Source organism: Lethenteron reissneri, chromosome 49, assembly GCF_015708825.2.
Source record: "Lethenteron reissneri isolate LAM-NWPU_2019-01 chromosome 49, ASM1570882v1, whole genome shotgun sequence".
NCBI classification, from domain to species: domain Eukaryota; kingdom Metazoa; phylum Chordata; class Hyperoartia; order Petromyzontiformes; family Petromyzontidae; genus Lethenteron; species Lethenteron reissneri.
This window is the reverse complement of record NC_083827.1, coordinates 8,893,565-8,906,272: the sequence shown is the minus strand read 5'-3', so window position 1 is coordinate 8,906,272 and position 12,708 is coordinate 8,893,565. Positions and strand designations below refer to the sequence as shown.

General features: G+C 48.0%; 1 protein-coding gene across 3 annotated transcripts in view; it reads right to left on the bottom strand.

The window, feature by feature from the left end:
- The window catches only part of MROH1 (maestro heat like repeat family member 1), a 65,609-nt gene that overhangs the window by 5,998 nt on the left and 46,903 nt on the right, over positions 1-12,708 (bottom strand). For 2 of the 3 annotated variants that reach the window (XM_061572170.1, XM_061572171.1), the window contains 10 exons: positions 12,422-12,587; positions 11,650-11,843; positions 9,999-10,136; positions 8,859-8,973; positions 6,901-7,047; positions 5,515-5,703; positions 4,027-4,182; positions 2,846-2,980; positions 1,176-1,278; positions 313-378 (listed from right to left, as the gene is read on the bottom strand). In XM_061572170.1, the coding sequence (XP_061428154.1) occupies positions 313-378; positions 1,176-1,278; positions 2,846-2,980; positions 4,027-4,182; positions 5,515-5,703; positions 6,901-7,047; positions 8,859-8,973; positions 9,999-10,136; positions 11,650-11,843; positions 12,422-12,587 (1,409 nt within the window). The other variant, XM_061572172.1, reaches the window with a different exon arrangement.

Below are 12,708 nucleotides of genomic sequence, written 5' to 3'. Positions count from 1 at the left end.
GATCTTTATCAACGGTACACATTTTTTTTATTTGCTAGAGCAGTGACGAAACATGTGCCTGACACTGCCTGAGCTTCCTCTCTCTACCCTTGCCACCCTGGCACCAAAATTGGACCGTGCCCTGTTGCCATGCAGACACCGACACTCCCAACTCCCGGCCCGCCAGCGATCAGGCAGACAAAATTTTATCGCGCGACGGCGGCCGCACGGCGCAGCGTTTGAGACGGATGGCGCAGACGGAACGCCGTGTGCCGGCGCTTGATGTGGCATCGGCATGGGCGGCACTCACCCCCGCACACGTGCGACACTCACCCCCGCACACGTGCTCCAGCGAGATGCTCTGCAATGTCTCATTCGCCACGTTGCCCAGGAAGAAGCCTGCAGGCACACACGAAGACAAAGATCCCACCCCGTGTAACCTACGCAGATTCGGGGTGAGTGCTAAGAGCGAACACCCATGAGAGAGCTTGTGGAGGAGAGGGTTGGTGGATCACCAAGAGTTAGGAAACTTCAAATCCTACTTTGAGTTGGGCAGGATATGTCAGTACCACAAGTGGGTCCATAGACCCACGTTGAATAATAAAGTTTGGTTTGCATAACGTCGTTCATGAAAATTGCATCTCAGAATCGGTGTGGAAACACAGACTTGGACAATTGCCCAAGCTCTGCAATTCTCTATATATTAAGATGTTTTCAGGCAATTAATGAGTGTGTTCACATGCGGAAGGAAAGGGGAGCACCAGAAGAATCCCACACGTGTGAGAGGAGGTAACACTTTCCCATACAGAAGGGAGAGATAATATTAGTCCACACTTTGCCATCCCACCATCTCCTGGCAAGCCAGGCTCCGGCCTGGACGCCACAGGGAAGGGAGTTTCACAACATTTGTGCAATCCACAAACCCTCGTCTCCACAGTGGTGGATGTCAGGCGTGCGACACACCTGCCCAGCTAACCGTTTGTTTGCGTTTTCGCCGGGTAGCCCAGTTGCCACCCACGCAGAGTAAAAAACACCCTTAAATGAGGAATTTGCAGAAACATCAGAATGCAGGATCCTATTGAAAAAGAGTGTTGAGGCTCATCGCGGCTTTGTTGTAAAAAAGTATTTCTCATTGTATAAAAGGTCACTCTTGCCATCATTCACTCCGTTCCCAGCAGCACACGCTGTCCACTCACCGACAAGCATCACAGCATTGCCGCGGATTTCCGCCCACATGCTTTTGAAGAACGACACGCAGCTCATCAAGTAGAAGTTCACCTTGTCGGGAAAATCCTTGATCTGCAAACAAAAAAAAAGAATCAAGGAAAATTATTACAACTCTATAAACAAGCAGCTTTCGCGCGACAAAGATGCGGACAATTAAATGAGACACCAAACTCGAAGAGTCACGGAGAAGTGCACGTTTGGTGGGAGTTTGCACGAGGTCATTGAGCTTTTACAAGGGACATTCAGAAGGAAGAGCACAGGTATGAGTCATCAGTCGTTTGGAGTTTATATCCACGTATTGCCGATTGGGATCAACAGCCACCACTACAGGTGTTGGCACAACCGTAAATGAAGTTGTAATCGACTTTGTGCTCACTGCATTAAATGTTTGATTTTGTCTTTATCCCCACTTGTGCCGCTGGCTCCATGCCAAGAGAAGCATCCATTCAGAGGTTTTGCAGGGAAGTGTAAATCAGTGTGTGTTGTGCGAGCAGTAAGCAGAAGGAAATATTCACAGAACTATTTCTGAGAACCATTCACGTGACCATTTACATCCACATGTTATGGGGCAGCGCCATTACTTAACCTGCCCGAGCTAACTTGCAATGCAGGGAGTTTAATATTTGACGGTGGTTTGTGTTTGTGTAGTGTTTTAAATTTCTCGTGTGACACGCTTGCTTTTGCTTTGATTTCTGTGCGCTTCATTGCTGTACTTCATTCTGTTTAATTTTTGATTTAAAGCTATCCACATATACAAACACAGAGACAATTTCAACCGAGAAGATGGATTCTGGCTTAGCAATCATTGGAAAGATTTGATAAACCATTTCGGGTCTTAATTGATTGTGTTCACGCTTACAGCAACTTTCAGACCGCATTCCATTATCTTCCTCTCCCCCCTCCTCTTTTCCAAACATAGATAGACTCGTCCATCTGACCAACTGCCAAATCGCTGTCTGTGGTGCTGACGTTAGGAAAAACCGACACTTTTTTAAAATTTTCTTGCTGTGGATTTCACACCTGATGATGATTGCTTGTGTTGCAGTCGAAACGTCGTGATAATTTTTATTGTTTTATATTTTTATTATTTTCTTATTTCCCTTCTACGTGACTTTACCGAAAGAACCAAGAATATTCATTCTGTTTGTTTTTCTTTAGTCACTTTTGGTGACCCAGGTCACGCCTACAAAAGAGATTTATCTTGGCCACTTGAGCCGTCTCCTGGTTAAACAAAATAAACTTAAAACTTGAACGTGGCCGCACACTCCGCTGCAAACGCGTGTGTAAGCATGCCTGTAAACCCGACATTGATCATTCTCAGAGCTGGAATTCAGGAAAATTAAGTGAAAACCCAAATTTTATGTCACGATTTTTTTTCTGCAGTCATTCCCTTAGTGACTGTACTGGGACCATCAACTCACTACACTTGAGAAGCAGGGGAATAATCTCGGGCAAAGTGCTCCGATTCAAACCAAGGGTTAGTGACAAATGAGCCAGGAGCCAGATCAACATTGCATGCAAGATTAACGGGTGCATGACGTTCCTTTTAAAAATGCCGGCCTCATCCTCGCAACGAGCACCGAGTTATTTTCACGTGAAGCCGTCAGCGTAGTTGCAGGCTGCCCCGGCACTGCCTTACAATGTACTTGGCCAGGTCGTTCATGAATTCCCCGTAGTGCAGGTTTGCATCCTCCAGCAGATGCTTCTGGAACATGGTGCCGATGGCCTCGGAGCCCAGCAAGGAGCCGATCGTGCGCAGGGCAAACTTGCACGCCTGCATGGCACAGGGACCGCGTCAAGGCCACGGGCACACAACCATCAAAGCGTTAGTACAGTCGCTGTTAGTGCCATTCTGATAGCGCGATGTTATCAAGAAAGTGTGTCATGTTTCATTAGGCGATTATAGTCTGCAGAAGATTCACTGCAGGGGGGCGATGTTGCTTCCTGGCTTTACCCAATTATTAGAATCTGAATATTTATTTATACTGGAGGAATCTGATGAGATGTAGAGCTCCGTTTCACGGATGTCCAGGAGGTCATTAGCGAGTAGAACCTTCGCACATTCCGAACGTGACGCCGGTGCACATGGCCGGCTATTTGCGGGATCTTTAGCGTCCACTGCGAAGCAAACTGCATGTATTTTTTGGTTAATACACCCGCGGTATTAACCAGGACAGCCGTGAAAGCTTGAACCGCGAACATCCTCTGCAACAAAGCGGAAAACGTGTTCTCGCTCGGCCACTTTCACAAGGGCGGTAGTTCTCAACGAAATCATACGACACGGCAATGCTTCAAATACAAGGCAAAAATATGTCATCCTCATCATTATACAATGTTTCACAAGGTGAAATTCCATATTGTTTTTGGGCAACTGTTATTTTTGGCACAAAGCGATAGCAAGCAGCCATTCTGCATTTACAGATGACAATTTACGACGGACGTTGCCTTGACAACACGGGCAAACATGACAGGTTCAACTGTGCTTGTGAAATGGCTTCAGAGGAGTCCCTATATTTACATTCCAAGGTTCTCATATATTTATGTTTTATAATCTAAGGTTCAAAAAGCAATCACTACTCTGTTCATCGTGCCACTTTGGATTGCCATCGGATTTTACCCTTCTTTTAGTCCTGCGAGATATTTTGTTTTGCAAAGTTAAAACCTGACCGCTGACTAGCACACGTTTTGCTTTTCCGATTTCAATCAAAAGAGACAGGAGCAGATATGAATGATGGGGCACTGTAGCGAAAATCACGAGCGGACAGAGGAGCAAGCGAGAGGGACGGGGCGACGACGTTCGCGTGACCACCGCTCGCTCACCTTGCGTACGTCGGGGTGCTCGTCGTTCAGGTGCAGCAGGATGCTCACCAGGTTGGTGTGCACCTGCTCCAAGAACTGCCCGCGGGACTCACCATCACCGAACTTGGACAGGTTCCCGAACAGCACGAACGCGGCGGCGCGAACGGTCTCCTTCTCCTGCGCGTTGGGACACCATCCTTGTTTCGATTCGCTTCATTTCCGTGCTTTGATTTTAATTCGTTTTACTTTTGTCATTTTGGGCGAGCAAGGCAACTGTTGCAAGTGGACACCATCCTGGTCCTCTTGAGTTCTCACCGGGCTAAACAAATGAAACTGACTTGACACGCGGCACATTTACACGTAGCACATCACATTTTAACACGTAGGCTTCCAACATCACACACCACGTATCAACGTGACACTTTTTTACTAATTGGCCGTGTCGGGTGGTAGAGGGTTACGACACATTTATAAATAACGTGATCTAAACCCAAAAACGTTGATTATGAGCACATCACATGTTGCACACCGCGTTACGAAACTGCACAACAAGCCAAATATCACGCACAGCATGCCACGTAAAACACAACACATCTCACACACCACGTATTACACACCGCACAGCAGGAATTACACAACCGCACAGAAGCTGCGTGGATCCAACATCACACACCACGTATCATGTCACACGTCAAACACAATACTCTCGCAGCCAACACATCAGTGACATCGCACACAGCACACCAGATGCCCTGCGCCCCACACTCTGCACATCAAACACACAACACTCAACACACCCCACACATTCCACATAGCATCAATGCACCTATCATGTTTTTTTTATCCACTATTAATCTAAGCCATCACTTGTTGTAGCAGTCTTGAAATGGCTTCAGATACACACACACACAGAAACTCCTAGAGTGCTTATGACTATTATATCCTATCTCACCCTGAGTGCATTTGCAGGCATGTTTTGCGTGGCACACATTGAATACAATTACGCACATTGCTTTAGCAGCTGCCTAATGCCCAGATGCCAGAGCTAATTTTCCTTTTTTCAAATTCCAATCTCGCCGAGAACTTAATTGGCTCTATTGACATTTAACGCTGTGATTTCACTCCAATTGTTTTAATCATTCGAGCGATTTCGGCAAGCGGAGAGGTCACGCGAAGAGGCAAGACGCACGAACAAACAAGCAGCGACAGCCGGCTACCAGCCATTTTGTCAGAAAACAAAGCAATCAATTGGCCAATAAATCAAACCAACTTGATCAATGTTTTAATCTTGTTACTCCCTTGCATTGTTTTCGTATGCTCTTTCAAAACCGCAGGAGTAACCAAAAAGCGTGCACGAGTCACGCCTTCGCTGCGTAATGCCGCACACAATATCCCTATCGCTTCCCACCCCACGCCCGTAGGGGATGTCAAAAACCAGAACGTTCATTACAAACAAAACACAAAACCCCTAATCCGTAGCCGCCCTAATTAACACGATTAACCCCTGACCTTTTCGAAGAAGGGACGGATGCGCAGAGCGATGTTGATGAGGATTCCACGCACGTTGCTCTCATCGACGCGCGCCAGAACCTTGGACAGGCCGGACATGGCCTCCAGGGTGATGAGGTCATCTGGGTCATCCTTATCGTCCATCCCGGCGATCAGCGCCGACAGCACCGTCGTCGAGTACCTGTGAACCTGACGTGCATGGACCCCCATAGTGTCGCGCGTGTGAGGAATGATGCCAGTATGTCGGGTTTCCAAGTATAAGAATTAAAAAAATGCATCCCTGCAATTGCTTGCTCATCCCCACCACTGGTAGAAGGATCTCCCTGTCGAAAGCTTATGATGGCACATTCTTCCACACCAACCTGATGTGTTGGAAGAAGTAACATTACTTGCCCCACCACATGCAAGCTGCCAATCGACAAACTGTGCCGAACCCATTTATGCTGCTGGGTAAACATAGGCGGGGAGGGTAGTTATTTAAGAACATTGCTCCATTTGTCTCAACTGCAAAGCCGGGAGGTGGAATTGAACCGGTGGTCTCTGGATTCCAATTCCAGCGCGTTAATAATGATACCACGGCAGCATCCCCCGAGAGAATGTACTTACTCGAATAAAAAAATTGCACTGCCACATTATTTAAATAAGTTGAATAACTCAACCATTTTACAAACTGGAATGGTTTCTCTTTAACGGTTGCTGGCATAATCTTCTTCTATATATATAAAAGGGAAATTTGTGAATATGTGTGTCTGTTCAAATGTTTAGCATACTTCCCAACATGCTACAAACTTGAAATTTGGCATGTGGGTAGTTTCCAGACTGTACACAATGCAAAAAGTATAAAATAGACTTTTGTATTTTGGGGGGTGGGGGGGGAGCGCAAAAATGGATATATTTTGCACGGCAAGTGAGCGGTGACGTCACATCTGTGATGTCACCTGCATGAGGCAGCATCACGCAGTGTGCCTGCTGACGTCACGCATCCCCCCCCACCCTCCTCGTCGGCCGCGTATTAATCCAAGACAAGAATCCAAGTCTCGGGCAAAGCCGGCTAGTAAAGCTAGTGCTCTATAATTCACACATTGTTCGAATGCCAGCCACGGCTAACATCGGTGACGAGTGATACCTGCACCGGTCCTGGATCTCCACTAGGTTGATTTATTCTTAAAATGAGAAACCCCGTGCCATGAGTAAAACATCAGCACTGGTGGAGATGGAGGCGGCCTAACATGGTGGTGGCCAAACCACCCCCTTTTGCACGCCATTTCAGCCTCAATACGTGCTCGCGAACAACTTTCCCCAAGAGCCTTTTACAGGCTTTGCAGGGATCTTTGTCTTTGTCTAAAGTTCCCTGTGCCCGTGGCCCCCGCCCGGTGGCCCACGTACCTTGTGCGCAGCGCCCGTCGCGATGTTGCCAAGGCCACGGATGCACAGCATGCGCACCACATGCGAGTTGTCCACCAGTCGTCCTAGCAGGCTGTGCATCAACACGTCCACCAGCAGCAGATCGGACACTGCCTGGTGGTTCAGCAGCTGGAACAGCAAAGGAGAAGTCGAATTGTCTTTGGTTTTCGAATTGCACTAAGAAATGCAGCGGGCTTCCATCGTTGATTACGGTTGGCTACGTACGGTGCGAAAGAAGTTCAACATCAATACATACACTGCTTCCTAAAAATAACTTAGCTATCGTGAATGTGCCAAAACAAACCATAAGCACATACAGTGATCTATATCTCTGTTTTGGGTAAACCAACATGGTAATTTCATGTCAAAATCATTGTCGTTGACCCTCCATGGCCCGCCGACAAGATTGTCACGAAGCTCAGGGCATTTTCTGTGAGTCGTCGTCACGTGCCGATGGCGAATTCGGTCGTGAAAAGTCTTAAGCGACCGGCGCAGAGCTTAACAGCTCAGAAAATGGATGTGTATACTATCTCTGTAAACGTGACAATCTTGTCGGGTGGTGGAGGGTGAATGTCAATACATTTTTGCATCAAACTACCACGTGGCCAAACCCAAAAACAAATGTGGAGCTATGCAGTGTTGGTAATATGACGGGCATACCAAAATGAAGGAGATTTTTTATATCTATTCTTTTCTTTTTGCTTATTCACAAATACATTTCAATTATGTCACAGGCATTAAGTCATGAGACGAAACTAAATCTACTTGGAGCTATGCAGCTAGCAGTGCACCATCCTGCGTGAGAAAACAGGGGGAGAAGATGGAGTCACAAAACTATTTCGGAAGTCACCGTAGCAGGCCTCTAATTTTTTATGGCCTGAAAAAATTGGTCATCACATTTCAAGCAAGCCAAAATTGTTACATCTGAAAGCTGTAAAAACCAAATAAAGAAGAAAAAAAAATGTAATCATGTTATTTTTATGCAATCATTGGTGGCCCAGCTGAGACCATGAACTCACTTCACTTAAAAATCCAGTTGAATCATGGGCAGCTGCCCAGATTCAAATTCAGGGTCTCGGCATTGCTGGCTCCGTGCTCCGACCTCAGACCCATTCAGCCACCTCCGAGTAAATTTCATACATTTGCTTCTATATATAGAAGTTATTCGATCCGATCTGCAAGCCCCATGTGGTGGGGTAAAGTGTGGTAACTTCCATCTCTAGAGAGAGGTTTGGCCAGCGTGGAAGACCCTAAAATACGCTCTAGAGAGGAGTGCCTCACAGAGAAGTCCCAGGTGCACCGCGGTAATTTCCGAACTGTAGGAGAGTAGGAACCTCGCTGTTCGTACGCCAGGAAGAGACGAACTCGCCATGTCGGTCGGTGGCCAATCAAGCTCCCCCTCCCCAGCCCTCTGAACTCCCTCGGTCGCTCGTGCGCAGTTGGGTAAACAGCAGCCACCTACAAGCGGCGTGTATCGTCAAGATCGAGCAAGCTCATGTGCCGTGGAATGATAAAGGTTGAGAAACAGCACCGCTCTAGTAGCCCTTCCACCAACAGTGACATGGGCAGGACATTTCGATTTAAAGCTTTCGTGACTGCAGGGATTCATCTTCTTGGTTCTTTCGGTAAAGTCACGTAGAAGGGAAGTAATAAAATAATAAAAATAAAACATAATAAAACATAATATTATGTTTTATTTTTATTATTTTATTACTTCCCTTCTACGTGACTTTACCGAAAGAACCAAGAAGATGGGCAGGACATTTGCAGGGCTGCACCTTCACCGTGAAAATGAAGCTATTTGGGTCAAGACTACAGACAATGGACAAGAGATGTCTCTCTGGCGGGGCCATGCTGCTGCGACCGGCTGCAGTTAATAAGGAGCCTCTGTTGGCTTGGCGAGCACGCCGTGGCTTGATGCAGACTGGCGGTGACGGCACCTCTGCGAAGAAGGCCACCACCGTGATCCGCTGCCGGTCGTAGACGCTGGAGAGGACGGGCGCCAGGCTCTCGGTGATGAGTGTGAGGCGAGGCCCCGCGTACATGGCCATTGCACTGATCACGCACGCAAACACGCGTGCACACACACGCAAACACACGCACACACAAAGATAAAGATCCCCCGTATAGCCTTAACAGACTGTAGGGGCAAGTGCTGTTAGCGAGCACCTATGAAGGCCGGCACGGCACACGAGGGGGTGGGTGGCCAGCACCACGCCCGACCGCCTTTGTCTCCCTAGTGACGATGTTTACTACACACCGCACCAGGTACTCATTTGAGGCTGAGTCGACCTAGGGGAGGCCCGGGACTGGTTCAGATAATCGTCACTGGTGTTGGCCGTGAGCGGGAATCAAACTCGGGTCGCCGGGTTCGTAGCGCAGCGCGCTAACCGCACACACGCACACACGCACACACGCACACACACGCGCAAACGCGCGCACACGCACACACGCACAAGCGCACACACGCACACACACACGCACACACGCGCACGCGCCAAAAGGGTCCACCGCGCAAGCCCTTATCAGACTGCTGGAGCGAATGCTGTTAGCGAGCACAAATTTGGCATCACATATATACACAAACACAATATGATAAAGACCACTAAATATAATCCACTAATACACAGCTGCTGGCAACTGCAGTATTAAGTGTCCAGCTTGAATTGTTAAGACAGCTGGTATTGTCACGGAAGGCCCATGCATGTCACTGAAAGCTGCCCATCTGCTGCACAATACGCTCTCTAGAATGTGGAAACGAGAGACAGCTCCAGTTCTCCTAATGACCAGCACTGCTGTCCCCTGCTTCACAGTTATGTGCCTCACAGTCTAGTATGGCACTCACCCAGCCACCGAATCACCCACCTACTCCCAAAGCCACCCAACTAGTTCACCCAATCACCCACCAAGCCACTAAGCTATCCAGCCACCCAATTACTCAGTCATCCAACTACTCACCCAGCCACCCACTCAACGAGCTATCCAACCAACCAGCCAGCTAGCCATCCACCTGCCCGCCAACCTACCTCATACAGTCGCCCACCCACTCACCCAGCCACCCGCCTCGCCGGGGTACTCACCGTGCCAGGGCAGCCACCCCCTGGTGGTGCCTCTCCTCGTCGATAATGAGCTCCCATTCCTGCTCGCTCTCCATTGCCTGCACCACGTCGGCATTGCCGGCGCGGCTCAGCATCAACTCCAGGGCTTCGATGCTGCACCTGCAGTGCGGCAAGGTCAAGTACCGTGTCGGCTTCAGCCCTGGTAACAGTGGTGGCACGTGCGTTGTCTCGTAGACGGCTGTGCACGATGGCACATCACGATGAACATTGCTCGCAGTGGCTGATCGGATGCCTCTGACTATGTGCACCAGAGGTCACTTGAAGGGATCTCTGACAGAGTACTGCAGTAGCCACTTCAGTGGACTGTTCCCGACAGTGACATTTTTTTGTACTGCTCTGCGAGAGATCGAAATGGATACTTGGTCTAAGCAAGATTGGGATAATATTGGGGAAAAAACTAAAACGTGTATATTTTTTTAAAGGGAAAACATTCAAAGGGTTTTAAAATGTGAAAGAAAAGATCAATATAAAAAACTCTGCCTTCTCATGATGTTAAAATTTATCAAAAATATAACACGTGTCACTGGGTCTCCATTAACATGTATGGAACATTACTTCACACCTATTCAAATCGAAATTGCCCTGTTTGTATTCATTTAAACCGTTTTGTAAAATGGAATTATTTCTCCTCAATAGCCGCTACTGAAGTTGTGTGCCGTGATTTACACCTTGTTAACATAGTAATGTCCTGATTATAACTCTATTTGATTGGATTGAATCTATCACGAGCAACTCATTTCTGCATCCACTTGTATGCCGTTAATGAGGATACATTTATTTTCAAGGATGTATATACATAACCAGCAAATTAAATACAAGAGCAATTTTATCTATGCAAAAGTTCTCAAGTAATATCATGGACAGAGATAAATGGAAGGCCATAATTGTCAATGTCTTTGCGGAAAGGGCCTGGCAGAGGGAGATAAATATATTAATTCTGATTTACGTGAAAAAACATTTAACCAAATAAATAATAACTTACAAAAAACAAAATGTGAACTGTATACCCAGCATCTACTGGTAGTGAAATTAAATTGATTTATTGCACATTTACAGCCATTTTGTCAATCCTCTTGTGCTTGATGAGGGCCTCCCCATGACATGGGTATTATTCGGCCATACTTCACCACGCTGGTCAGTACGAGTTGGTGAAGATGGGCAGCATACCTCATGGGAGCATAATCCAGCCCAGTACAATGCATTTTACTGCACTGCTGCCCACAACATAGCCGCACAGCAAAACTCTAACAACCAGGCATTGCCATATCGTAACGGTCAACACGTGGACATATTTATTGTTTTACTTACAGATATTTACGTGTGATTACCCAGGAAAGCATCGCTGTGCCTCAAGAAGCTATTTTTCAGGAGGGCCCTGCCACGTTTTTGCAGTCGATGGCCACGTTACCCAATTTGAGTAATTTAAAGAAACATTTTCAGCATGTGGATGTTTTGGACAATACCAGTTACACTATATATATCTTTTTAAAATCTACATTGCAAAATGGACTGTTCTTTTTCTAGAGATTAAAAAGACAAGTTGGTACTTCTTCTCGTTGTCCCCAGGCCACGTTGATATCCCCACCGGCCACCCCCGGGGTTACCCACGTACTGGCAGGCGTCCATGGGCTTGGCCACCCTGGGCAGCCCATTGGACTTCTGGTTCGCCGTGAGCTCCTTGGGCAGCTGCAGGCCAACGGAGGAGCCCAGGCGCACGAGGAGGGTGGCGAACAGCTGCGGGTAGACGCCGCCCATGACGGCGGCGCACTCGGGGATCGCGAGCACGCCCTTTATCGCGCACGTTATCTGAGACACGGCCGCAGACACAAACGCACGCGCGCACGCGCACACAAACGGGCACGGTTGGCTAGAGACGGCAAAGGCTTAGGCTGATGGCGGGGACGGCTCCGAGGCCCGGCGGGGTGCCACTTTGGCTGCAAATAGAAGGCCATCGAGCTCAGCAGGAAGTCTCTTTTCGAAAAATGCACAATAAGTGGATTAACGTTAAAAGGAGTTAAACTGACGTGGTCACAGGCGTTATTTTTTCGGTTAACAATGTGCAGAGCCGACACTGGGTCATTGCGAGGTTCACGGCGAGGGTTGCTACCTCTGAGCTACAAAAAATATATATCATTAGGAAGAAGATTTCGCAACAGCATAACAGGGGATAACCGCATGTTAATGCATTGCTTTGAGCGGTTGATCCTTACACAGCTCACAAAAACTGGCACGTTTAAGGTCCTGGCAAGACCTACAGATTTCCAAGGAACAGCTACCTCAACAAGAGGACGATCGTGAGAAAACCAGGACAGGTGGCAACCCTAGTTGAGAGGCAAAAGCGGCACGCCACCCCCCCCCCACTCATCCACTGGCTCCCCGCTCACCGCTAGCGACGGCAGTGTGGCAAATCGCAGTGACAGCTTCTTGTTCCGAGGGTCAGGCTTCTCCTGGTAGGGCAGCTGCCGACTCAGAGCTTCAATGAAGTTGGAGAAGATCTTGGCAATGGTCGCCGCATCCGATCCCAGGCAGCGCCACAGCTCCTGGACGTGCCTGCACGACCGCCAACCAGGGCACAATCTCATCAGATCAATGCATTACAGAGAGAGAAGCAGCCACTTGAAGGTTGCCACCATCCCTGGTTTTCCCAGGAACTCCGTCGTCTTTTCAAGGT